Source organism: Cervus elaphus, chromosome 15 (assembly GCF_910594005.1).
Source record: "Cervus elaphus chromosome 15, mCerEla1.1, whole genome shotgun sequence".
Classification (NCBI taxonomy): Eukaryota; Metazoa; Chordata; class Mammalia; order Artiodactyla; family Cervidae; genus Cervus; species Cervus elaphus.
In genome coordinates, this window is record NC_057829.1 from 23363782 (window position 1) to 23390195 (window position 26414).

A 26414-nucleotide genomic window follows, 5' to 3' on the forward strand; every position below is an offset into this window, starting at 1 on the left:
TTCCTATTTGGAACCAGTCCATTGCTCCATGTCCGGTTCTAACTGTTGCTTCTTGACCTGCCTACAGACTTCTCAGGAGGCAGGTCAGGTGGTCTGGTATTCCCATCTCTTGAAGAATTTTCCACAGTTTGTTGTGATCCATACAGTCAAAGGCTTTGGCATAGTCAATAAAGCAGAAGTAGAAGTTTTTCTAGAACGGTTGCTTTTTCTATGACCCAATGGATGTTGGCAATTTGATCTCTGGTTCCTCTGACTTTTCTAAATCCAGTTTGTATATCTGGAAGTTCTCGGTTCATGTTTTGGTGAAGCCTCACTTGGAGAATTTTGAGCAATGATTTGCTAGCATGTGTGAGATAAGCGCAATTGTGTAGTAGTTTGAACATTCTTTGGCATTGCCTTTCTTTGGGATTGGAATGAAAACGGACCTTTTCCAGTCCTGTGGCCATTGGCCTGTGCTGAGTTTTCCAAATTTGCTGGCATATTGAGTGCAGCACTTTCACAGCATCACCTTTTAGGATTTGAAATAGTTCAACTGAAATTCCATCAGCTCCACTAGCTTTGCTCATAGTGATGCTTCCTAAGGCCCATTTGACTTCACACTCCAGGATGTCTGGCTCTAGGTGAGTGATCACACCATCGTGGTTATCTGGGTAATTACAGTCTTTTTGTATAGTTCTTCTGTGTATTCTTGCCACGTCTTGTTAATGTCTTCTGTTTCTGTTAGGTCCATACTGTTTCTGTCATTTATTGAGCTCATCTTTGCATGAAATGTTCCCTTGGTATCTCTAATTTTCTTGAAGAGAACTCTAGTCTTTCCCATTCTATTGGTTTCCTTTATTGCTTTGCATTGATCACTTAGGAAGGCTTTCTCATCGTTCTTTGCTATTTTGGAACTCCACATTCAGATGGGTATATCTTTCCTTTTTTTCCCTTTGCCTTTTGCTACTCTTCTTTTCTCAGATATTTAAGGCCTCCTCAGACAACCATTTTGCCTTTTTGCATTTTTTTTTCTTGGGGATGGTCTTAATCACTGCCTCCTGTACAATGTCATGAACTTCTGTCCATAGTTCTTCAGGCACTCTTGTCTATCAAATCTAATCCCTTGAATCTATTTGCCACTTCTACTACATAATTGTAAGGGATTTGATTTAGGTCATACCTGAATGGTCTAGTGGTTTTCCCTACTTTCTTCAATTTAAGTCTGAATTTTACAATAAGGAGTTCATGATCTGAGCCACAGTCAGCTCCAGGTCTAGTTTTTGCTGACTGTATAGAGCTTCTCCATCTTTGACTGCAAATAATATAATCAATCTGATTTTGGTACTGACTGTCTGGTGATGTCCACGTGTAGAGTCCCCTGTGATGAAAAAGACATCTTTTTTTGGTGATACATCTAGAAGGTATGTAGGTCTTTATACAACTGTCCAACTTCAGCTTCTTTGACACTAGTGATTGGGACAAAGACATGGACTACTGTGATATTGAATGGTTTGCCTTGGAAATGAACAAAGATCATTCTGTCATTTTTAAAATTGTACCCAAGTACTGCATTTCAGACTCTTTTGTTGACTTGAGGGCTACTCCATTTCTTCTAAGGAATTCTTGCTCACAATATTAGATACAATGATCATCTGAATTAAATTCCCCCATTCCAGTCCATTTTAGTTCACTGATTCCTAAAATGTCGATGTTAACTCTTGCCATCTCCTGTTTGACCACATCCAATTTGCCTTGATTCATGGACCTAACATTCCAGGTTCCTATGCAATATTGTTTTTTATAGCATCAGACTTTACTTCCATCATCATCAGTCACATCCACAACTGGGCATTGTTTTCACTTTGGCTCCACATCTTCATTCTTTCTGGAGTTATTTCTCCACTCTTCTCCAGTAGCATATTGGACACCTACTGATCTGGGGAGTTCATCTTTCAGTGTCATATTTTTTGGCTTTTCATATTAGAGTGGAAAATAATCATTTTCCAAGGTCACACCAGTTCAAAGAAGAGTTGCCTCATTTTGGCAAAACTTCTCAGGGAGTGGATATAATCAGGGGCTCTAGGTTCTAATGTTTCCTTATAAACAAGAATCTGTACTCACAACTAGTATCATTTACCAATTATTTTCTTAAGTTGTTATTTACATATTCAGAATGATAATAGAAGCCCAGAGATGGTAGACAATCTATTCTCACATCTATTGCTCCTGAATTAGCCTCAAATGTGTGGCACAATTCTGTGCATGGAGTGAGAATTTCACAAATCCAAGGGAGGAGGGGTAATAGAAAGAAAATATCAAAGATGTTCCTATTAGGAAAAAGTCACTAACCATTACATAACACACATACAAACACAGAACTCCTTCCTTATTTACCCTTGGTTTTGCTTTCTGTGGTTTCGGTTACCTGTGGTCCACCATGACACAAAAATATTAAATGAAAAATTCCAAAAAGAGGCATTTCGTAAGTTTTAATTTGTGTGCCATTCTGAGTAGTGTGATGAAATCTCTTGCCCTCCATCTCAGGACCACCAGAAACGCAAATCATCTCTTAATCCAGCATATCCACGCTGTACACGTTACCTGCCCATTAGTCACTTAGCAGCTATATCCGTTAACTGATCAGCTTTAGAAGTATCCCAGTGTGCGTTCAAGTAACACTTATTTAACTTAATATTGCCCTCAAAGCACAAGAGGAGTGATGCTGGCAATTTGGGTAGTCTCTTACCATGCTTAAAGTTATAAACTAAACTTTACCTTAGATGTGTATGTATAGCAAACAACAAAGAGCAAAAAGTATATATACGATTCAGTACCATCTATGGTTTCAGGCATATACTGAATGCCTGGTTCTAAGACACACACAGGTCTTAGAATACCCTGTGGATAAGGCGGGGCTAGTATATATATACTTTTATACATAATATGCCTATAGTATATAACATAAACTAATGCTTATTATAAATTATGTTATATACTATACTTATATATTTTATATAATATAGCATGCTCATTATTCCATATAATATCAGAAACCCATTAAGAGATTTAAAAGAGTTTAAAACTAAACTTGAGGGGAGAGAATCGATATTAAGTATATGTATGTATTAGTTGCCCAGTTATATCCGACTCTGTGACCCCATGGACTGTAGCTACCAGGCTCCTCTGTCCATAGTATTCTCTAGGCAAGAAAACTGGAGTGGGTTGCCATTCCCTTCTCTAGGATATCTTCCCCACCCAGGAATCAAACCCTGGTCTCCTGCATGGGCAGGTGGATTCTTTATCATCTGAGCCACCAGGGAAGCCCTATTAGGAGTATATTCATTGAAAAATTAATTTATAATTCCACTCTAAGTTTTATTCAAGTGACATCTTCCTTAGTAACCTTAAGAAAACAAAAATCATTTTGACCCCCTAGATTAGATTTTCTAACCTTTACATTAGATTTTTTTAATCATACATTTCTGCAAAATTTGTGACCTGTTCTTCACTTTGAATCTTGACACTGTGATTATAGATACTACAACACTTTCATAGGGCTTCCCTGGTAGCTCAGTTGGTAAAGAGTCTGCCTGCAGTGCAGAAGACACAGGTTCAATCCCAGGAAGGCTACAATACTTTCATAATGGATACTTAAATAATATGAAAATGATGAATTGTTAATAACATTCATAATGATAATAGGTCAAACTTTTCATGCAAAAGCCCATATCCCTTAGGAAATCTATCTGGAGTACATATCTAAATATAAGTTTCATCCTTTTCTTCATCACTGATCTTATATCATTCAAATTATAGATTAGCAGTATAAATAATATAAGCTAAAAATAAGAAACCAATAATAAAACACTTACATAAAGCCCCCTCATGTTGTTTGATATTTGTGCCTTTATTGCTGAATGTCCAGCTGGGTTAAAAGAAGCTAAAGCATATTATTTCAGTCCAGTATCTTGATGATAGTGAAGACTGTTATGCAACCTCAGGCTTGCGTTTTACTGCCCAAATATGGCCTAAAATATTTTTAATTTTTTTATTGCATTTGATATCTATTTTGTACCTTGAGTTGAAACCAAATCATTAAACTGGTAATAAAATAAAGTGTACCATTAAGAAATAATACCTCACATTTTCTCTTTATGTAGCTTATTTTTAATTAGTTTAATCAAACTCATGGTTGAAAACATATCATCTGCACATATGCAGAGCTGATAACACTGATCAAAGATACAACCATCATTAACTTGTTCATTATTACTAAGAAACTAGTGTCAGACATACTATATCCTATGAAGTATAGTAACAAAAAATGAACCCTAGAAAATGACAGTTTGTAAATGCTAGGTATAGCTGTGAAAAAAACAGATACCAAAATTAAGGGAGACAACACAAGTAAAACACTGAGAAGATCTAGATACTCCCCAACCCCGACGTTACTTCCAGTCAGTCCAAAGATAGTCACCACTCACAAACCTACACATGTTAACACAGGTTAGAAGCTGATCTTTATTTAAATGTCATCAAGAAATGTGTTGTTGTTTAGCCACTAAGTCAATGTCCAATTCTTTTGCAACCCCAAGGACTAAGTCAATGTCCAATTCTTTTGCAACCCCAAGGACTGTATCTTGTCAGGCTCCTTTGTCCGTGGAATTTCCCAGGCAAGAATACTGGAGTGGGTTCAGTCACTCAGTTGTGTCCAGCTCTTTGCTATACCATGGACTGCAGCATGACAGGCTTCCCTGTCCTTCACTATCTTCAGGAGTTTGCTCAAACTCATGTCCATTGAGTCAGGGATGCCATCCAACCATCTATCCTTCCGTCACCCTGTTCTCCTGCCCCAATCTTTCCAGCATCAGAGTCTTTTCCGTGAGTCAGCTCTTTGCATCAGGTGGCCAAAGTATTGGAGCTTCAGCATCCGTATCAGTCCTTCCAGTGAATATTCAGGGATGATTTTCTTTAGGATTCACTGATTTGATCTCCTTTCTGTCCAAGGAACTCTCAAGAGTCTTCTCCAGCACCACAGTTCACTTTTGAACTGTGTCAATTCTTAAACACTCAGCCTTCTTTATGGTCCAACTCACACATCTGTACATGACTACTGGAAAAACAATAGCTTTGACTAGATAGACCTTTGTTGGCCAAGTGATGTCTCTGCTTTTTAATACACTGTCTAGGTTTGTCATAGCTTTGCTTCCAAGGTGCAAAAGTGTTTTAATTTCAAGGCTGCAGTCACTGTTTACAGTGATTTTAGAACTCAAAAAAATGAAGTCTATCAGTGTTTCCATTTTTTTCCCATCTATTTGCCATGATGATGGGACTGGTTGCCATGATCTTCAGTTTTTAAAATGCTGAATTTTAGCCAGCTTTTTCATTCTCCTCTTTCACCTTCATCAAGAGGCTCTTGAGTTCCTCTTCACTTTCTACCATAAGGGTGGTGTCATCTACATATCTGAGACTACTGATATTTTTCCAACCAATCTTGATTCCAGCTTGTGATTCATCCAGCCTGGCATCTCTCATGATGTACTCTGCATGTAAGTTAAATAAGCAGGATGACAATATACAGCCTTGACATACTACTTTCCCATTTTGAACCATTCCATTGTTCCATGTCTGTTTCTAACTGTTTCTTCTTGACCTGCATACAGGTTTCTCAGGAGGCAGGTAAGGTCATCTGGTATCCCCATCTCTTGAACAATTTCCCAGTGTGTTGTGTTCCACACAGTCTAAGGATTTAGTGTAGCCAATAAAACAGAAGTAGATGCTTTTCTCAAATTCTCTTGCTTTTTCTATGATCCAACAGATGTTGACAATTTGATCTCTCATTCCTCTGCTTTTTCTGAATCCAGCTTGTACATCTAGAAGTTCTCTGTTCACTGTTGAAACCTAGCTTCAAGGATTTTGAGCATTACCTTGCTAGCATGTGAAATGAGTGCAACTGTGTAGTAGTTTGAACATTCTTCGGCATTGCCCTTCTTTGGGATTGGAATGAAAACTGACCTTTTCCAGTCCTGTGGTCATTACTGAGTTTTCCAAATTTGCTGGTATGTTGTGTGCAGCACTTTAACAGCATCATATTTTAAGATTGGATATAGCTCATCTGGAATTCCATCAACTCCACTAGCTCATAGTAATGTTTCCTAAGGCCCACTTGACTTCACATTCCAGGATGTCTGGCTATGGGTGAATGTCTGCACTATTGTGGCTATTCAGGTCATTTAGACCTTTTTTTGTACAGTTCTTATGTGTATTCTTGCCACCTCTTCTTAATCTCTTCTGCCTCTGTTAGGTCCTTACCATTTCTGTCCTTTATTGATGATGTCAAGAACAACATTGCATAGGAACCTGGCATGTAAGGACTATGAATCAAGGCAAATTGGATGCACTCAAATAGGAGATGGCAAGAGTTAACACTGACATTTTAGAAATCAATGAACTAAAATGAATGGGAATGGGTGAATTTAATTCTGATGACCATTATATCTACTACTGTGGGCAAGAATTCTTTACAAGAAATGGAGTAGCCCTCATACTCAACAAAAGAGTCTGAAATGCAGTACTTGGATGCAATCTCAAAAATGACAGAATGATTTTGGTTCTTTCCAAGGCAAACCATTCAAAAGCATAGTAATCCAAGTCTATGCCCCAACCACTAATGCCGAAGAAGCTGAAGTTGAATGGTTCTATGAAGACCTACAAGACCTTCTAGAAGTAACACCAAAAAAAGATGTCCTTTTCATCATAGGGGACTAGAATATAAAAGTATGAAGTCAAGAGACAAGTGAAGTAACAGGCAAGTTTGGCCTTGGAGTACAAAATGAAGCAGGGCAAAGGCTAACAGAGTTTTGCCAAGAAAATGCACTGGTCATAGCAAACACCCTCTTCCAACAACACAAGAGATGACTCTACACATGGACATCACCAGATGGTCAATATTGAAATCAGAATGACTATATTCTTTACAGCCAAAGATAGAGAAGCTCTATACAGTCCACAGAAATAAGACCTGGAGCTGACTGTGGCTCAGATTATGAGCTCGTTATTGCAAAATTCAGACTTAAAGAAAGTAGGAAAACCACTAGACCATTCAGGTATGACCAAAATCAAATTCATTATGATTATACAGTGGAAGTGACACATAGATTGAAGGGATTAGATCTGATATACAGAGTTCCTGAAGAACTATGGATGAGGGTTCATAACACTGTACCCAAGCCATCCCCAAGAAAAAGACACACAACAAGACAAAATGGTTGTCTGAGGAGGCCTTACAAATAGCTGAGAAAAAAAGAGAAGCTAAAGATAAAGGAGAAAGGGAAAGATATAACCATTTGAATGCAGAGTTCCAAAGAACAGCAAGGAGAGATAAGAAAACCTTTTAAGTGAACAGTGAAAAAAAAAAAAAAACGAAAACTGGAGTAGGTAAGGGATCAAACCTGCATCTCCTGCATTGGCAGGTGGATTCTTTACCAGTAAGCCTCCTGGAAAGACCAAGAATTATTTTACTGTACTATAATAAAAGCTATATTGTCAGTACTTACCTTTTTTAATGTTCCTAACATTTATGTCATATAAAATTCAAAAAGAGAACAATGAATATTATATTAATAATATGTTGTAATTATGCTAAATCATTAATAATAAAATAGATACACATATTAGCTCATTCTTATCTGAAGATCTGATTTCACCCTACAAACATTAACTTTGTGAGAAGCAATTCTTTTCCCTGCCAGTGTTTCCACTAACAAGAACTTTCAAATTTTTACTAATAAACAGTGTGCATAACCCCTGTGATGTCTTTATTCTCTATCAAATTTACAGTCATGATTGCTAGATAATGTTAAGATAAATTAAATAATAGCTATATATATATATATATATATATATATATACACAGACACACATATATATATGACTGGCCAGGTCAGCTCAAAAACAGTATCTATACAAAGCTCACAGCAAAGACAGGTATTTCCTTCAACTTCCTCCATACATATCTAGGAAAAAAGGAGTGTTTTACAACTGGTTGATTTTGAAGTCAGGGAGTTGGTTTTGTTCATTCAGGATCCCAAGAGTACTCAATAATGGATGGATGGATGGATGAATAGATAGATGGATGGAAGGAAGGAACAATACATATTGATACTTACGTGCATATATTCAAGAAATTAAATTCTGAATTTCATATAAATTCAATTCTGAATAAATTCATAGCAGAATCTCATTCCTACAGAATAAAATTCATCTGAGGAATTTTCATCAAATAAATGTTATTTGAACTAAATCTCCAAGTGCAGGATTTTCATGCAGTTGGGCAGATGTACATACAGTATTGAGCTTCCTTGGTGGCTCAAATGGCAAAGAAACCCCCTGCAATGCAGGAAACCAGGGTTTGATCCCTGGGTTGGGAAGTTCCTCTGGAGAAGGTAATGGCTACCCATTCCAGTATTCTTGCCTGAAGAATTCCACAGACAGATGAGCCTGGTGGGCCACAGTCTATGGGGTTGCAAGAGTCAGACACGACTCACTAACTAACCATATACAGTATTAACTCATTTAGTTTGGAGATAATTTCAACCAAAATCTGAATTAATTTAATAATAAAGTTGAAGAGAAGCTATAGCATCATTTGAAAACCTATTTATTTGGAAGACAGCTACAAGGATTTATGTAATCCTGAGGTACTGTCCTGTAGGTTCTAGACAGAAATAAGAAAGAACCGCTAAGAAAGTTGGAATATCAAAGTCCTACCAATGCAGGACAACTCACTAGATCATGTATGTAAGAAACAGAGAACCTGTTTTGTGAAGAATGCCAAAACGACAGTAAGCTGGTGAGGAAGGAAAAGCCATAGGATGTTGGAAATCATGACAGAAAACCGAATGTAATGTCAGTGGTCAGGGAAATCCTATTTAGAACCTCTCTATGAAGCTAAAGTGCACTGCCAGTCATAGATAGAGTTCATCAGTTACTTGTAGCAATACTAAACACTGTTATTTGTTTGCCTTGTAGTGTTTATTATAATTGGTGATTTTCATTCTCACATATTTGTACAAATCTAGATTAAAAATACCAATTGCTGTATCATTATAAGATCCTCAAGTGAACTGCTATGACAATTTACAGTAAAAAGAAAAAGCATGAGATTGCTTTCAAACTGATTAGCAACTGTACCTCACTGCACAACCATATGAAAAAAACACACCTGGAAACATAGGAGCAAGATTAGTGGGGCCTTTGAGCCATAATCTCAATTGGGATTCCATTCACTTTACCTGGCAACAGAGCCAATTTAGCAGGCATCAGGCTGTGCAGAAGATTTTCATGTAAATGAACACAGTTTGGGGCATTTTGCTTTCCCTCAGTAAAAGTGAAATATCACTTTCCACTGGCACTACAAAAATAAAACAGAGGTTAACATAGAAGTATCCGAAAAAAAAAAAAAAAAAGAAGTATCCTGGGCAGAGTCCATTACCGGGAGAACTAATTTGGCAAGTGCAACAACCTCTTGGAGATCCTGGGCCATGATTCTAGTGAGTACTAACAAGTGAAACATGCAGGTATAGAAGGGATTAAAGGACAAAGCACAGATATAACATTCTGAAATTTACAGGACCAAAATCACCAAATTAAGAATAATCATTGTATTTTCAATATTGTTTTTTTAACATTTTATATATTTCAAATTTAAACTAATTCCTTATATATATTTAAACTAATATCTTTACATAATTCTTTAAAGATCTCAACAACACTGAGATCTTTAAATAAAATTAATAAAAAATTTAAAGAATTGAAATAACAAATGAAGAATTTCCCAAACATTATAATGCAGCTCTATGTGACTCATCATTAGTGTGGATTTTTGAAATTCATTGTAGCCCTCTACCTCTATCCTAGAATCATAATGACCTGGCCTTGACATCATAAGACTTTAACAGATTATCTCAGTCATACAGTTCCCATAAAGCCCAGTCAGCCATGGCATGGGTTATATGTAAGAATTTAAAAGTATAAAAAACTAGCTTTGTTTTCTAAGTTTAAGGGTAGCATAACATAAATTTAGGCTCTTAATTACTTCCTGAAAATGCTTCTTTAAATAAATTACTAGTAGAATCAAGATAACTAAAATTAATGCTGCAACAGTCTATTGTGCCCACATGAATTAACCATTAGAATGCATAAGAGTACCAGAGATAGATTGCTCTTCAAACAAATCTCAAAGTGTAAAATATATTATCTTTGTGGGAGGGTCTATAAAAGTAACTATTGAATCACTTTTCCAGCAATATTGACTCTGGCCAATAAATCTGGAAAATAGTCAAACTATTTTCAAATAAAGATTAGTTTGCTTTGCACTCACAAAGGATAAATAACATAGTCAGCAGAATCAGCCAGAACAGAGTACACACACACACACACACACACACACACATCCTTATATATGCACACATTTGTCTCCTAGCTCACTCCATCCATTGCCTTCCTTTCCTCTCTTGCATATTTGTCTGTCTCCCCACTAGTCTACGATTTTGTTAGAAAGCAGAAATTATACCTTATTTATATTTATTTCTGTACTTCCCCACTTCTGCACTCCAGCACTTACCTATAACTCTTTTCCATACAGAAAGAAATCAAAACAAGTATCATTTAATATAAAACAAAATAATCAGATTAACTGAGGTTTCTAACTTTTTGAATCTTGTGTTGAGAAAAACTAACATCATTTAATTGAAAAAATTTCTACCAATTTCGAAATCAACACAGATGTCTAGCTTTAAAATCCCTAAAGGTATCCCTAAATAATCTTACACATATTTTATCTAGGACTATAACTATAACTAAGAATCCTGTCCCAATACAGAATGTTCTCCAGATTATACCCTTCCCCTTACACTTGAATTTGCCCACTATGAGCTTAGTAAAAGCAGAGAGCTCTGATTTTGAGTCATCATCACCATCTACCCACATCATGAATCCCCGATCAACCTCAGGTTTCTTTCCTGAGGACCCAAAGTGTAAAGCAGTATCATAAAGCGAAAGTGTAGCTTAGCAAACCATAGTGTTTTCCATACTGAAAATTAAGGCTCAGTGTTGACAATTGATGTCAATAGTACCAGACACATTATATTCTGCTCACCTCTCTAGACTCAAAAGCCATTGTGATTTAGATAACATGAGGAATAAGCAATAAAGCATACTGGTTAAGAAGTCAGGAAACCACTTCTGCAATTCACTAGATAAGTGAATTTAACTAATTAAACTATCTAAATCTTAGTTTTTTCCAACTGTAAAACAGGAATAATTATATTTACCTTATAACAGCTTTGGGAGGCTTAAATAAGATGACCTAAGTCCACCATGTGCTGGGAGGGAATGGGGGCAGGAGGAGAAGGGGACGGCAGAGGATGAGATGGCTGGATGGCATCACCGACTCGATGGGCATGAGTTTGAGTAAACTCCGGGAGTTGGTGATGGACAGGGAGGCCTGGCATGCTGCGATTCATGAGGTCACAAAGAGTCAGACACGACTGAGCGACTGAACTGACTGACTGGACTGACTGAAGTCCACCATGTAGCATGTCAGAGACATGTCCATGCAGAAGTTGACCAAGAGACGGAATAAGTGCCACAGCCACTCAGGTGGCAAGAAACCACTGTGGAAATGCCAAAGAATTAAGGTAGGACCAGAGGTAACATCTAGGCAGGCTTCGACACACTTACAGTGAACCAAGCTCCAATGTGACAGTTTCTTATACTACTTTTCCTTTCATTTTATCAACTGCTTGAATACTTAGAAACCAAAATAGTAGTTAATCATAAAACTTTCAAGATTCAAGCCAGCAGAAAAGATATATTCTATCAAGTTTCTTAATGTTACTCAAATAATACCAATGAATAATATCAAAGACACAACTTTTTATGTTTACCATAATTAAAGCTACCAAAGCCTGTACACAAAACTCATGTTTGGTAGCACTGAAACAAATGTTTCTAACCAATCCCCAAATACATATCAAGTTGCACATACTCTAATGGAAACAAAGTCTGTCTGGAAAACTTCCATAAGCTTATGTAAATCAAAAGTAGAGGCATCAAGATAAGTAAGAATAAAGTTATTATCAAGTGCATTTTGAAAAAAGTTAAAACACTTTAATTGAGAAATGTATAAGCAGTGGTATAATACACATGTATTTATACTCACATATATCTATATGTTCATATGAAATAGTGTTTATAAGGAAGCCAATTTCCCAGAATAATATATATTTCAAATCTTATTTCTTTGCAAAGACAGAGTAATGTTTCAGACATGATAAAGAAAAAGAAAAAAAAAAGCATTTACTATTTTCTACATACTGCTTACATTTAATTAAACAGAAATATAGCTAATCTCTAGAAATGAATTTACAAATATTTAGTTCTCTTTATAGCTGTACTGATTAGGCATACTATTTATGCAATCGCTAAAACAAACAAGGTTATACTATTTTGAGCCAAGATAATGGCAACAGAAATGAGAGAAGTAGTGCATGCAAAAGATACATGTCACTCATGTCAGTAAAGTTATTGACAAATAATGGGACATTTGGAACAAGGGACAAGGAAGAGCGAAATGGACCCGCAAAGCTGACTTAAACTGATGTTCCCCAAAACAGAATAAGGGCCATGGGAAGAAGTTAGGTTGGATCCAGAGGTAATGAGCCCAATCTGAGACAAATTTAGAGACAAATTAGAAAAACACTATTAACTGAAAAAATAATGCTTGTTTCTTTTTATTTATTTATTTATTTTATTTTACAGTATTATATTGGTTTTGCTGTACATTGACTTGAATCCACTATGGTTAACAGGTAGAAATAAACTCAGTTGAAAATTTCTTAAATTTAGAAGTAAAACAAATGCAATATAATAGACCCCTGAATTACAACATAAAATGAAGAAAAATATGTCTTGATAGTGATAAAGGCTAGGTCTCAAAAAATTAATTCCTTCATGAAGCAAGTCTGTTTTTTTCACTGCATGCAAATTATTGAAAAAACAAAACCCTGTAGGCTACAAAAAAATTTAAGTATCAATCTTTCAACAACCCACAAAGGTAGAATACTTGTTAGGTAAGATTGGCCTTATAAAAATGGAAGACTTCCCCTGTGATATATGGGAACAGTGTGAGAATTCTGCTCAATGAAAATCAATAGAAGTATTTATAATACATTACAGCATACTAACACATATATGTGGAATTTAGAAAGGTGATAACGATAACCCTATATGCAAAACAGAAAAAGAGACACAGAAATACAGAACAGACTTTTGAACTTTGTGGGAGAATGTGAGGGTGGGATATTTCAAAAGAACAGCATGTATACTATCTATGGTGAAACAGATCACCAGCCCAGGTGGGATGCATGAGACAAGTGCTCCGGCCTGGTGCACTGGGAAGACCCAGAGGAATCGGGTGGAGAGGGAGGTGGGAGGGGGGATCGGGATGGGGAATACGTGTAAATCCATGGCTGATTCATATCAATGTATGACAAAACCCACTGGAAAAAATAAATAAATAAATAAATAAAGTTAATTACCTTCTTAAAAAAAAAAAAAAAAAACTCTACTCAGAAATAACACTTAACAAGCAAAAATTTCCTATATTTTGCAATTCTAGAGGAAGAAAAAACAACAGCCTTTTTCTATTCCCTCTCAAAAAATGGGCTGTCATTTTTGTTCTGTAGAGTACTTACTGTACTTAAAATAATCTTTGCTATCCTACAGAAAAGATGTTTAAATGGCTTGTAACTAAGTAGAATATGAATGATATACATTAATGTTCATATATATATACATATATTTGTACAAATACACATAGATGTTATTTTGCAGTGAGTACAGAATTATTAAAATGACCATTTTTATGTAATCACAAATTGGAAACTTTAAAAAGCTATTCCTTCCCCTTAAAGTCACAAGAGTCCCATTTTAAGTAAATGGGAAAAAATACTGAATAATGAGTTACTTTTATTCATCTAATATTATAAAATTTGTGTGTGTGAAAGCTACATATAAGTGACGCTGAGAGAGACACTGGAAAATAACTGCTTAGGCAATATCATTGATGTAAAGAAATAACTAGTTTCAGTTCAATTCAGTTCAGTCGCTTAGTCGTGTCCGACTCTTTGCGACCCCATGAATGGCAGCACGCCAGGCCTCCCTGTCCATTACCAACTCCCGGAGTTTACTCAAAGTCATGCCCATCGAGTCGGTGATGCCATCCAGCCATCTCGTCCTCTGTCATCCCCTTCTCCTTCTGCCCCCAATCCCTCCCAGCATCAGGGTCTTTTCCAATTAGTCAACTCTTCGCATGAGGTGGCCAAAGTACTGGAGTTTCAGCATCAGTCCTTCTGATCTCCTTTAGGATGGACTGGTTGGAAAGACTAGAAATTTTTCCTGAGGGGAATTTCCTAAATAATGGGTTAGCTACTATCTCCATCATTAGAATAGCATATAATGATTTCTTAGCTCAGACTCTAGATTATATTCCTTTGTGGAGATTTAAGTTTTCATATGCCTGGATCTCTGTAAGTTATGTCTTAAGAATAATTAACTCATCTGAAAAATACTTACCTAAAGCAATGAAGAAAACCACAAGTAATTAAAAATAGGAGTTTATCAGATTAAAATTCACTGAAAGAAACTGTTCTCAGAAAGATAGGACAAGAAGATTCTACAGATACTTTAAATAGAGCCCTGATCAAAAGGTCTGGGGAAGCAGAGCCTTCTTAGATTTATATCACCTACTGCCCTTCTTAAGACAATTCTGACTAGCTAGTCAGGCACTCAAGTTTGCTGTTCATTTTCATTTTATAAAATAACATATTTGGGTCATCTTCAGGTAGGTTGACTAAGTGATTTATTTTCCAAAATGGGGCAAAAGCATAAACTGGGACTGCCCTGGTGAACACTCTGTCCATAGGGGAGAGCTGGGCTGTGTGCCTCTCCTGCTTCAGCGTATTAATACAAATCAGTTAAAAATGGAGAAAGGGACCAAGACAGAGAAGATGAATAGAGAACAGCCAGGTCAGACCGGAAAGGGCAAAGAAAACAAGGGGCACAAGTCCTGTGACTGCTGATTGTGTGAGGAAGGGAGGGGCTGTTGTGCTTACTGACTCAGACAAGAAGGATGTACATGGATTGGATCTGAGTCTCAAGGTACTTGTTTAGCGGCAGTGAATAGCTTCCCCATCACTGTGCTGTGCTGGGCTGTGCTAGGTCACTTCCGTCGTGTTTGAATCTCTGTGACCCCATGGACTATAGCCCGCCAAGCTCCTCTCTCACTGGGATTCTCCAGGCAAGAATACTGAAGTGGGTTGCCATTTCCTTCTCCGGGGATCTTCCTGACCCAGGGATCCAACCCACATCTCACGACGTTTCCTGCATTGGCAGGAGGATTCTTTACCACGAAGGCCACCTGGAAAGCAGTCAGCCACTGTGTGTGTGTGAGTGTGTGTGTGTAAATAATCTCTCTCCATATGGGCATCCCTGGTGGCTCAGTGGGGAAGAATCAGCCGGGAATGCAGGAGATACAGGTTCGATCCCTAAATCGGGATGATCCCCTAGAGAAGGAAACAGCAACCCAATTCAGTATTCTTGCCAGAGGAGCCTGGTGGGCTACAGTCCAAGGGTTGCAAGAGTCGGACACAACCTATTGACTAAACAACAATGAATAGGTGTGGTGTACACCTATTTATATTTTATACAATAACAAATATGAAATAATTGTCTAAAACTAATGTATCATCAAAATTTGCATTTCCATGCCTGATTTAAACAATATGAAATCACAAGTAATTGGCCACAAGATTATGTTCATTTATGTACAATACTTACATGCTGTATATATGTGTATGTCAATATATGTGTGTATTCCTTATAAATATACATGTGAATGTAACTAATCCTCTTAGATTTTCGAAGTCAATAAGTCAACCTGGGAAAATCTACTATGATGTTATATTCACATCACATTTAGTTGTTAAATTCTACTTACTAATAAAAGTGAGTATGTTATTTTCTTGATATTAAGATATCACCAGCTTTAAGAATCACTTTCAGTTTCAGAGAAGAAAATACATGATAGACATCCACACTGATGATAAGAACCATCCCAATTTCAGAAAGATTAAAATGTGAAAAATATGACTCGACATTTAGAAAGTACAACTAAGGAGTTAGGAGTTTTAAAATAAAACATATCCCCAAATAAGAAACTCTCTAAAGAAAATATGTGGGATTTTAAAATAAACAATGAGAGCTAATTACTTAATTGATATGATTCAAATTAAGACTTGCACTCCGGATACCAGCAGCCTCTAGATACTAAATCAAGCCGGACCTTGTGTGTGTAGACACACACACAGAATAAAAGTATCATATTTTGTTATTTTTCATAAATTATCACCATAGAAATTATAAATTATTCACAGTAGAGTTAATTCCAAGTAAGCCAGGAATGATATAGCATACATAAAGTTTCCATGACAAATAAGAATAAGTATGTAAAATCCTACAGATATACGACCCATAATGCATTACAGAGCATTGATTTCCCAGAGGCTAATGTTAAACTCACACACACAATAACAGCTCTATTTTCATTCTCTCCTGTAACTCAAATGTATTCATGGTGCACAATTACTTTTGCATAATAGTATATTTCAGTTATCTGGGCTATTTCATCTGTAACAATAGGAGTTCTTCCTTATTTTAAATGAGCATCTTTGGAAGCATCCTATTATTTTCTATATAATCTTTCAATCACTTTGATCATTCTTTAAAGTGTATGGCATCTTTTATTCACACATCAGATAACACGCTTCAGATTTTTTAAAAATCCACATATTAATAAATAGGAAGGATTCTCAGGAATGCAATTTTAAGTATAGGATTACATTTCTGTCTCCAAGGACTAAGCTCTACACATTTGAGACACTGAAATGTTCACAATAAAAAGAAATAATAATCTCAAAAGAAGTGAGTGTTTTTATTTAAGAGAAAACAAGCAAATGATAGATCAACTAATTTTTACTAAAGGAAAATTAAATAAAGGTAGAAGGATACAGATGTAAAGAGAAGAGGCAAAAATGGTTCTTACGGATGGAGAAAAGGACTAAGAAAGTAAACAAAGAGTTAATGAATAAAACATGGGCATTCTATTTTTCTTAGCTTTGGGCTCCAATCTTAGCTGAGATTAGAAACAAATTTGTCTGATATGCTCTAACAGAAATATATTTTATCCACCACCAAATAAGAATGGGGGAAGTTTTTATCCAAGGTAATTCAACAATATGAATAAATAATTAGGATATTAAACAGAGATCAAGGCTGAAGATTCTTCAAAACTGCCTACTTTTTAGAACAATTTTTTTATCTTATTGAAAAAATGGGAATAATCTCTAGACTTTGACACCTGATTACATTTCAGTCTGCCTTTTGTCTGTAACACATGTTTTTCTCTTATGCTCACAATGGTCACTCTTGTTTTTTCTTCATATTGAGAAATTGCTTCCTTTCATTAAGCTGCAATCAGCAAGAGTCCCTTCCACATTATATATATATATATATCCATATATACATACATATATATACATACACACACACACACACATATATATATATATATATATATATATCACTGATGCCTTCAAACTAGCATCATCCTTTATTGCTTTTAGACCTTAATAGGAGCCATAGATTCTTCCTGGGAGTTCTCCAAACTTTAGATCAAGATACAGACATTAAAGTATCAAAGAATCTTCATGGCAAAATAAATATTAAGAAGTTACTGATCAGAGATACATAGTCATAATATTTACCAACAGTGATTGAGCTGTGACACACGAACAGGGGTACAAGATTATTTCCAAAATCATGGCAGTCAGGCACCATCACTGCTGTTTTCCAAAAGAGCATGTAACGGAGTACAGAAAAGATGCTTTTTAAAAAAGACGTCATGAAGATAACCCTACTCTTTATTTCATAGCACGTTACAATGTTATAGATTTTTACAATAATATTAAGCTACAGTATCCAGATTATATGAAACTTTAAAATGTAAAAAAAAAATAAAAATAAAAAGAAGAAGTTATTGAGTAAAATGAGCCAGAACGACTTGCCTAGACAATTCTCTTCTGCAGTAGCTCTCAAAGTGTGATGTGTGGATTAACAGCACCAGTATCATATATGAACTTGTAAGAAATGCAAATTCCAGGTCCCACCCCAGACCTACTGAATTAAAAAAAAAAAAAAAAGTAGGGAAGCAGAGGTTGTAGTTGAAAGAAGAGGGAGGTTCTTTTTATGCATAACGGGCTTCCTAGGTGGCACAGTGGTAAAGAGACATAAAAGACATGAGTTCAATCCCTAGGTCAGGAAGACCCCCTGGAGACGGAAAAGGCAACCCACTCCAGTATTCTTGTCTGGAAAATTCCACTGGACAGAAGAGCCTGGCAGGCTAAAGATTTGGAAATGTCATAAAGACTTGGAAATGACTAAGTGACTGAGAACTCAAAGTTTGAAAACCACTTTAATGTTCAATTATATTCTAATACCAAATAATATTTTTCCTAGTTCTAAAACCACAAATTTACCCCGCTGAACGAAAAGCATTTTTTTTTTTTTTTTTGCAAGAAAGCTTTTAACATTTTCAGAATCACTTAGTTCCCTATTTATCTGAAGGTGCTAGCGAAGAACTAAGCAGCTCCTTTTCAGGCTTTAAAACTGTGGCATTGTGTTCGCTAGTATGAGGTGGAGGGACATCAGTGGGACAGTGGGGGGGGTTAGTCAGATCAGCATTTCAGACTCCAAATCTTGCCCCCAAAACTATTTGTCTTTTTATAACTGACTTTTCTCATGTCATTTTTCCCCAGATACCTTTATCAATGAATGTGTCAACTTTTCTGGCATACGACCAGCCCACAATAAGTTACTGTGGGGTGCATCACGAACTTCTCTCTCATAAGTCTTTTGAAACGAATGCACAGGAAGATACGATGGAAACACATCTAGAGACTGAGCTGGACCTGAGCACAATCACGGCAGCTGGCCGCGTCAGTGACCATAAACAGCCGCTGGCTTGACTGGGCTGAGTGGCAGCCGAGAGCTGCCACCAAACTGTGTATCCTCAAGGACAAAATGAGGAAGATTTGTTCATTGTGGACTCTAAAAACAACACAACCCCCTGTTAAAATAAACAAAAATCCAAGATTGATTTATGAAATAAAGAAGACATGAATTGTTTCAAGTCTACACTTTGTAACTAGCTAAGTTGTGCAGTATTTTTTTGACTTAAAAAGAGTATGACCCTGAAAAAAAAATCTTTTTTTTCTCAAAATTCATCCTGTACAGAGCTAATGTATTTTTCATATTGTAAAGTTTCAATTACAGAAACAATTGGTATGTACAGTACCATAATTTAATTACATTTCACTTTACAAACTTTACACATTTCAGTTTCTAAAATTTTAAATTAACAAATTTTATTTCTTGTGTTATTCAGAGTTACTCAGTTTTGTAGGGACTGTTTTGTTACTGCTTTTTGTGCCCAGAAACCTTGACTCTAAAATTCTGTGCTGTGCAAAACATGCACGATTTTTATCATGCTTACTGCGTAGAATTTTATCTACTTGTTCCAGAAATAATACATTAACCAAAAAGGGTTTAATTGTTGAGACTTGTAAGAAGTTCTTCAATTACATAGACAGGTTTTTCTTATAAATGAAAAAAAAGAATCAAAGATTTTTTTAACACTTCTCAGATTTAACTGTTGCCTTGAATTACAGCCTAGTTTCTAAGCAGTGAAATGTAATGATAAAGAGGGATATTTTTAACAATATATTTCCGAATGAATGACTCATTATTTCATTCTTTTGAGTAACCCATTGTTAAGGGTGTGGGGGGAGGGGAGCATGGACAAAACATCACTGGAAACAAAGGCCGTAACCACAGCAACAGACTTTGATACACTTAAAAGGTGCAGCTGCCAGGGACAAAGAAAAACTTGTTAACATCTCATTATTTCAGGCCAAGGTGGGAGGATGAAGCATAATAATTGAACAGTAGAAATTTTTCTCTTAATTAACCTGAAGTGGTTTACCTAAAAATAACCATCAGTCTGGGCAAAATGTGCCTGGTTTTTAAAACAATTTCTCCTTTAGAATGGTGAGGCTACATTTTAGGATCATCTCAAAGGGATGAAAATTTTCACTTTGTGTGAAAATATATATGAAAATTTTCACTTTGTGTGCTACATCAATTTTCTCCTGGGGGAGAACTCTAAATATTTATAGCTCATTCAATATACACGAGAGCCATGGTGAAGAACTTTATCACTGAAGTAGACTGTAAACATCCTTAAAATATTCTACACTGTTTATATTGCTATTTTATAATGAGGTTCACTTCCAAATTATCTGAAAAATAACCCAGAGTAATTTGAAACCACCCTGGATCCTATATTGATTATCTGATTGTATTATAAAGCTAATTCAATCAAATTAGAAAACTTGACTTTTCAGAGGCTGAAATAATCAACTTGTTTCTGTAGTTTGCTTGACACAGGTTACTGTTTGAAAATATTGTCATTTTATCTATGGTATTCATACATTCTTTTGTGTTTTGTGAAACATATAAGTTTAAATTGCTGTTACACTAGGAGAAGTGCTTTTTGGTTTTCATTTTTAATTTATGACATAGAAATAGGTTGAGAATATACCTAATAGGGATAAGACAGTCAAAAATAATGAAGAAAATAACGTGAAAATTGATGTCAAACATTTAATTTTTTATTTCTTTCAAAGAAATTCAAATTTGTAGTTTTATGCAGGTTTATCATTGCAAATTTAAGAGCAGCGTCAAGAAGAATGAATTTAAATAATGAAGAGCAAATTTTTGTTGAAAATATAGTCAGAGGGAAAAAAAAAACAAAATGTTGGAAAAGCAAACTTACTAATTTAAATGAAACTAAATGTCACAGTACTTGTATCAACTACTTAGCATTCCAGATTTTGTAATATATTTTGCATAAATTATTTGCTATTCAAAAAATTTTGTAATTTTCAGTTTAATCTCTATTTTTTCCAATTTCTAATTTTCTTGTAGTTTATTACTGTCAGAATATTCTTAATCCTCTACACTGGGATTTTGCTTTGCAGTTAGCAAATCTATAGAGGATTAATTATGAATCTATTATGTGTGGATCTGAAATCAGATACAAAATTTTATTTATTATGTAAACCAAAATGTCATTTGCAATTTTTTCTCACTAGAAGTTGTCCTTGCAAAGATTCAAATATCTTTTAATTTGTGTAAATGAGCACTTTATATATCTTTCCAGACATTTTCAAATTGACAAATCATTTTTAGAAAATTTAAGGTTCCAGGGAGCCTCACAAATATATGCCCTTTATTTCCTGAACCAAACCACTTTCTTGTTTAGGCATTTTAAGTTCATCTAAAGTGAACAACTATAAATAGAAGCATACACTTTGGAACCATAGCTCTGTGTGTCTGAGGACTTACTACAAGCTACATACAGTAAGAGCCAAGTAAACGTAGAACTTTCGTTTTCCTCATATTTGAAATTAAACCCAATGGACCTCTAATCAGAAAAAAAAAAAAAGGTGCTGGGTTACTTGTTTGCTTAATTTTTATTCTACCATACCCAGGGGTGTGGGCGCTGGGGGAAAATGAAAACCTGCTAACGGAGATTCTGTCTGGAATATTTACATTTGCAATTTATATATTTGTGTCTAAAATCTTACCTCTAACTTATCTTTTTCAGGATTCAATAATCTCCCATTTCTTCTTTCTAACCATTCCATGTCTCCCTACTTACTATTCACTTATTTAAACAACTGAAATACTTCTGTATTTGGAGTTGAAAAATGCAGTTTAGCCCAGTGTGGTTACAGTAACAGCAATGGCTGCAAACAAATTTATGCAGTGTTTTGAGGTTTACAAACCACATTTCACATTTTGTCTTTATAACCAATCTATGAAGACACATTAATCTCAAAGAAGTTGAAACTTACCTAAGGACATAGAGCTAATAATTGATGGAACTGACCTACTCTCAAAATTCAGACCCTATCCTATTAGTCTTTCCACTAATCTAAAAGCCTTCCCTCTCTAATCAGGGCCAGAGAATTTCCAGATAGTAAACAGAATTTTTAAAAATATTTGATATGTTGTTTAGTCATCCCTAATTTAAATCAGTTCCTCTATCTGTATAACATATGAGCTAAATGGACTCTTTCTGTGTGCTACACTGGGCTCTCACATTAAAACTCTTTATTCAGAAAGTATAACAAGTCATCAGTTTCTTAACAAATCATATCGTTTGTAAATGTGTAGAATTGTTGCTTCCAGGAATTGGATGTATACAGGCCCCAAGGTACAGAATAAAATTGAGAAGCACATGATAAAGACAAAGATCAAAATTGAGATTGTGTGTATGGTTATAAGACAGATTCAGAGTGTAAGGTTGAATATATGTTTACAACATGTTCAATTAAACACATGTTCAATTCAAAGCTAATTGGGAAAACCTTTATAATTTTCTTTTTTCCTTTTTTTGTTTCAGCAAAAAATAATTATTGAACCGTGAATTCTTATACCTAGAGAGAATAGAGAATAATTTTCTCTATTCTTCTTCCAACAAAAATGAAAAGCAATTCATCCAAATTGATGTATAAATAATAAAACATACATTAATAAGTAAATAATATTCTTGATCAATTCATTTTTATCATCTCCATCCCTATTTCCAAAACCATAAAATCAGACATATTTTAATATGAAATTATTTAAAAGAATTTTATTTAGAAGAAATTATTATTTAGAGGAAAAGAAAACTTGCCCAAATTTAACATTTAAGAGAAACAGCATAATCCTGACTTGAAATCAGATCAGCATGACTCCACAAACTGCTTACAAACAGCAAAATCTTTTTTGCAAAAATGTTTTCTAAAATAAAATCACTGTATATGACATTAAAAATATATATTTGTTTTTCTCTGTTCCTTACTGGAAGACAGATATCATCTCTCATACTAAACATTAAAAATAAGTAAAGAAACAGAAAGCATGAAGGCAGGTACTTGATGTGAATGATTTGTAAGCTGGAAAAAAGAAAATCTGATGTAGAGTTTCTGATTGGGAGACAGTAGCACATGAAGGGAAAAGTAAAAGGACCAGCAGATATTCAACCTCAGGAAAGAAGATGAGAAATCTCTAAAGTAGATACAATAATATCTTACAATGGTATAGCTCTTAACAATTTATTACTCTGGGTAAAAATACAATAATCTCATAACACGTAAAAAGTCCCAAGGTCCAGATGGGTGGATTATAGAATAAGAAATCCAGAACAGTTGGTCTTGCAGTTAAGTAAGAGCCTCCAACAACTTTCTTACCTTCAACTCACCACAGTGGTCCCTAACTAGAGAGGTACCAAGGGCAGAGGATCCAGGCTTTCAAAACTCTCATTCTACTGTGCTAACTTGCTTCAGTTGTTTCTGACTCCTTGTGACCCCATGGACCATAGCCTGCCAGGCTCCTCTGTACATGGGTTTCTCCAGGCATAGATAAAGGAGTGGGCTGCCATTTCCTCCTCCAGGGGATCTTCCCAACCCAGGGATGGAACCTGAGTCTCTTAAGTCTCCTGCACTGGCAGGCAGATTCTTTACCACTAAGTGAAATCTGGGAAGGCCTTCATTTTACTATCAACTGTAATAGGGAAGAAACACTTGAAAAATTTTAAAAAATATATATTGAATGGTGATGGGTTATTTGTAAAGATCTCTCATGACTTGCATTATGATTTTATTATGAGATAGGAGGCTGCTTCTAGGTAACATTTTAAAGTTAGGGTAAAATCAATGTTTGAAAAAGTCCACAGTTGACTATTTACCTTTCTAATAAGGACCGTGCTCTTAAAGCAACAGAGTGCCTCAGTTATCTAGGACTTAGAGAACTCTTGAATTTCCTCCTCTCTCCCAAATATTTATATGCTTTGTTTTATATGATATCTGTCTTCCCAACAAACTAAGTGAAATTTTATTTTGTATAAATCAAATAATAATTCAAATATATCAAATGACTATGTGAAAAAGAATCCTTGAAGTAAATCGTTCTTGCTTTCTAATCTGAAACATCACTCAGTGACTCAATTCTTGTAAATTGATTCCATACATCTTGTGTGAATTATGCAGCACACTTGTACTGCATGGCCTTAAAGGTTCTATGATGCAGTCTTTGCCTCAGACTGAATAAAATAAAGGACTATCTCTAGTTTTGAGCAGGTCTATAGACACTGAAGAGTGATTATTTTCAGTCATTTTCATTTGTTGAGTTTATTTGTCTGGACTAAGATGAAAAACAATTTTCCCTGGTGGCTCATTGGTAAAGAACTTGCCTACCAATGCAGGAGATACAGGTTTGATCCCTGTGTCAGGAAGATCCCCTGGAGAGAGAAATGGCAACCCACTCCAGTATTCTTGCCTGGGAAAATCCCATGTACAGAAGAGCCTGGCGGGCTGCAGTCCATGGGGTCACAAATGGTTAGACACAACTGACCGATTAAAACAACAATATGAAAAACAGTATTAAAATAATATGAATGGGTAAAGGTGACAGCTATATATATTTTTCTATTTGTTAATTTAAACTTGTTTTCTATTCATTAGTTTAAACATAGCCTCAAAGTTACTATTAAGAGAACAAAATGAGCCCAAATCCCCTGGATCCGTACTAGATTTACTGAATCAGAATCTCTGGAGTTAATCTCTGAGTCCTGCTAAATTTTGCAAAATGTTATTCAGATGAACTTACTTTTACTAAACCATTCAGTTACTTTTTATTCTAGTCTAAAATTATCCTTGTAGTTTCCTATTCCAATGTGAATCTAGTTTGCTAAGCCTGCTGAACATTTTTCTTGATTAGAAGAATGTACAACAAAGGACAACTATACACAAAATGGTCAGGTTGTTTCCTGACAAACTGCGTTATTTATAATATTTGTTCCCCACTAGCTTTTTCAACAGAAATATCTGAAAACCATCCTAAATTAGTTGGGTTATTCACTTAAATTATTTACTTTCATGGACAATAATCTAACAGTTGAAAAACTGGAGTTGAGGAGAGAGGAAAGACTTAATTTATGATGTAATAGGTGTCGTGCTGTCCTCATATCATTCTCAAACTATCTTAGGAAATAGATACAAACACTATTTTTTAAACAAAGAAAACTAAGAATCATTGTAGTTGAATAATTTGCCAAGGCTTATACAGTAGAGTTGGAGATTCAAATCCAGTTCTCCTGACTCTAAGGATGTGCTCCTACTACCCAATAGCACATTTTCAAATGTTAAAAAAGACTATAATCAATATAATTAGGCTCATATATTTCAATAAGGGGTTTGGAAACAAGAGGAAAAGAACATGCTTTTCTATTCCTAAACAGAAAAACTGTATAAGCTGTTTCACACTGTGTAGAGATTTCCTTCAGTACCCTAAGTCTACAATTTAATGGAAAGAAATACCCATTATTTTCTTGAAGTTTTATACACTGTTTCCTAAAAAGGATAAGCATTTGAAAGAAGTGCCTCAAAAAATACGTACTCCTAAATACTCATATTGTATTTTCATTTCCAATATTCCTAGCTATATTATAAACTTGTAACAAAAATATGATCAGTAGGTATTCACAGTACAAACTTCAACTAGTCAAAGATGGAGGGAATGTTGGCAAATGAAGCAAAACTTGTATAGATGAACAGTCAGTAAAGTACCCAGTGCAAATGACAATGTCAAAAAAGACCAATCATCTACAGTCACAAAGGTTAACTGGCAATTGCACGGCCTGGGTTGCAGAATCTTCCCTGTGGTAAGTTTATGTAGGGATATTTTTTTGTAGAAGCATCATTACTTATACAAATGTTTTCATCATTACATACAGGTGACCAAATAAAGCTTTTATTTATTTTTAAACTCACATCTTCAAATAAAACTTCCTCAGCCTCAGCTATTAACTAGTAATTATTAGTTTCCTGATTCCATTAATGTTTCTAGGAGCTTTTTATTAAACCACTGGACTAACAATCTCTTCGGTTTCTCCCTGAACTTGAACAAGCCAAGGTTATATAATTGGGAAGATGTATTATCATTTTATTTTCTCACACTACATGAACACGTAGCAGCCATGTAACATTTTTTTCTTTTATACTCCATGTGGGATTCAAGAGCCAGTAAAATACTCTTATAAGTCACAATTCTACTAAAAATCGCCACTACTACAACTGTGATAAGACAATGCTTAAATTTAAAACAATTAATCAATACAGCTAAGAAAGAAGCTCAAGCATCCTGAA

The 26414-nt window shown here is 35.3% G+C and overlaps 2 protein-coding genes across 6 annotated transcripts in view; one reads left to right on the forward strand and one right to left on the reverse strand.

Annotated features, from left to right (window-relative positions):
- Window positions 1-23015, forward strand: part of LRRTM3 (leucine rich repeat transmembrane neuronal 3) — a 198343-nt gene extending 175328 nt beyond the window's left edge. Inside the window, exon 3 of the mRNA XM_043926202.1 lies at window positions 18915-23015. Coding sequence (XP_043782137.1) covers window positions 18915-19124 — 210 coding nt within the window. The 3' untranslated portion in view covers window positions 19125-23015. The remainder of the gene's footprint in view (window positions 1-18914) is intronic.
- The window catches only part of CTNNA3 (catenin alpha 3), a 1812800-nt gene that overhangs the window by 1213045 nt on the left and 573341 nt on the right, over window positions 1-26414 (reverse strand). The window lies entirely within an intron of this gene.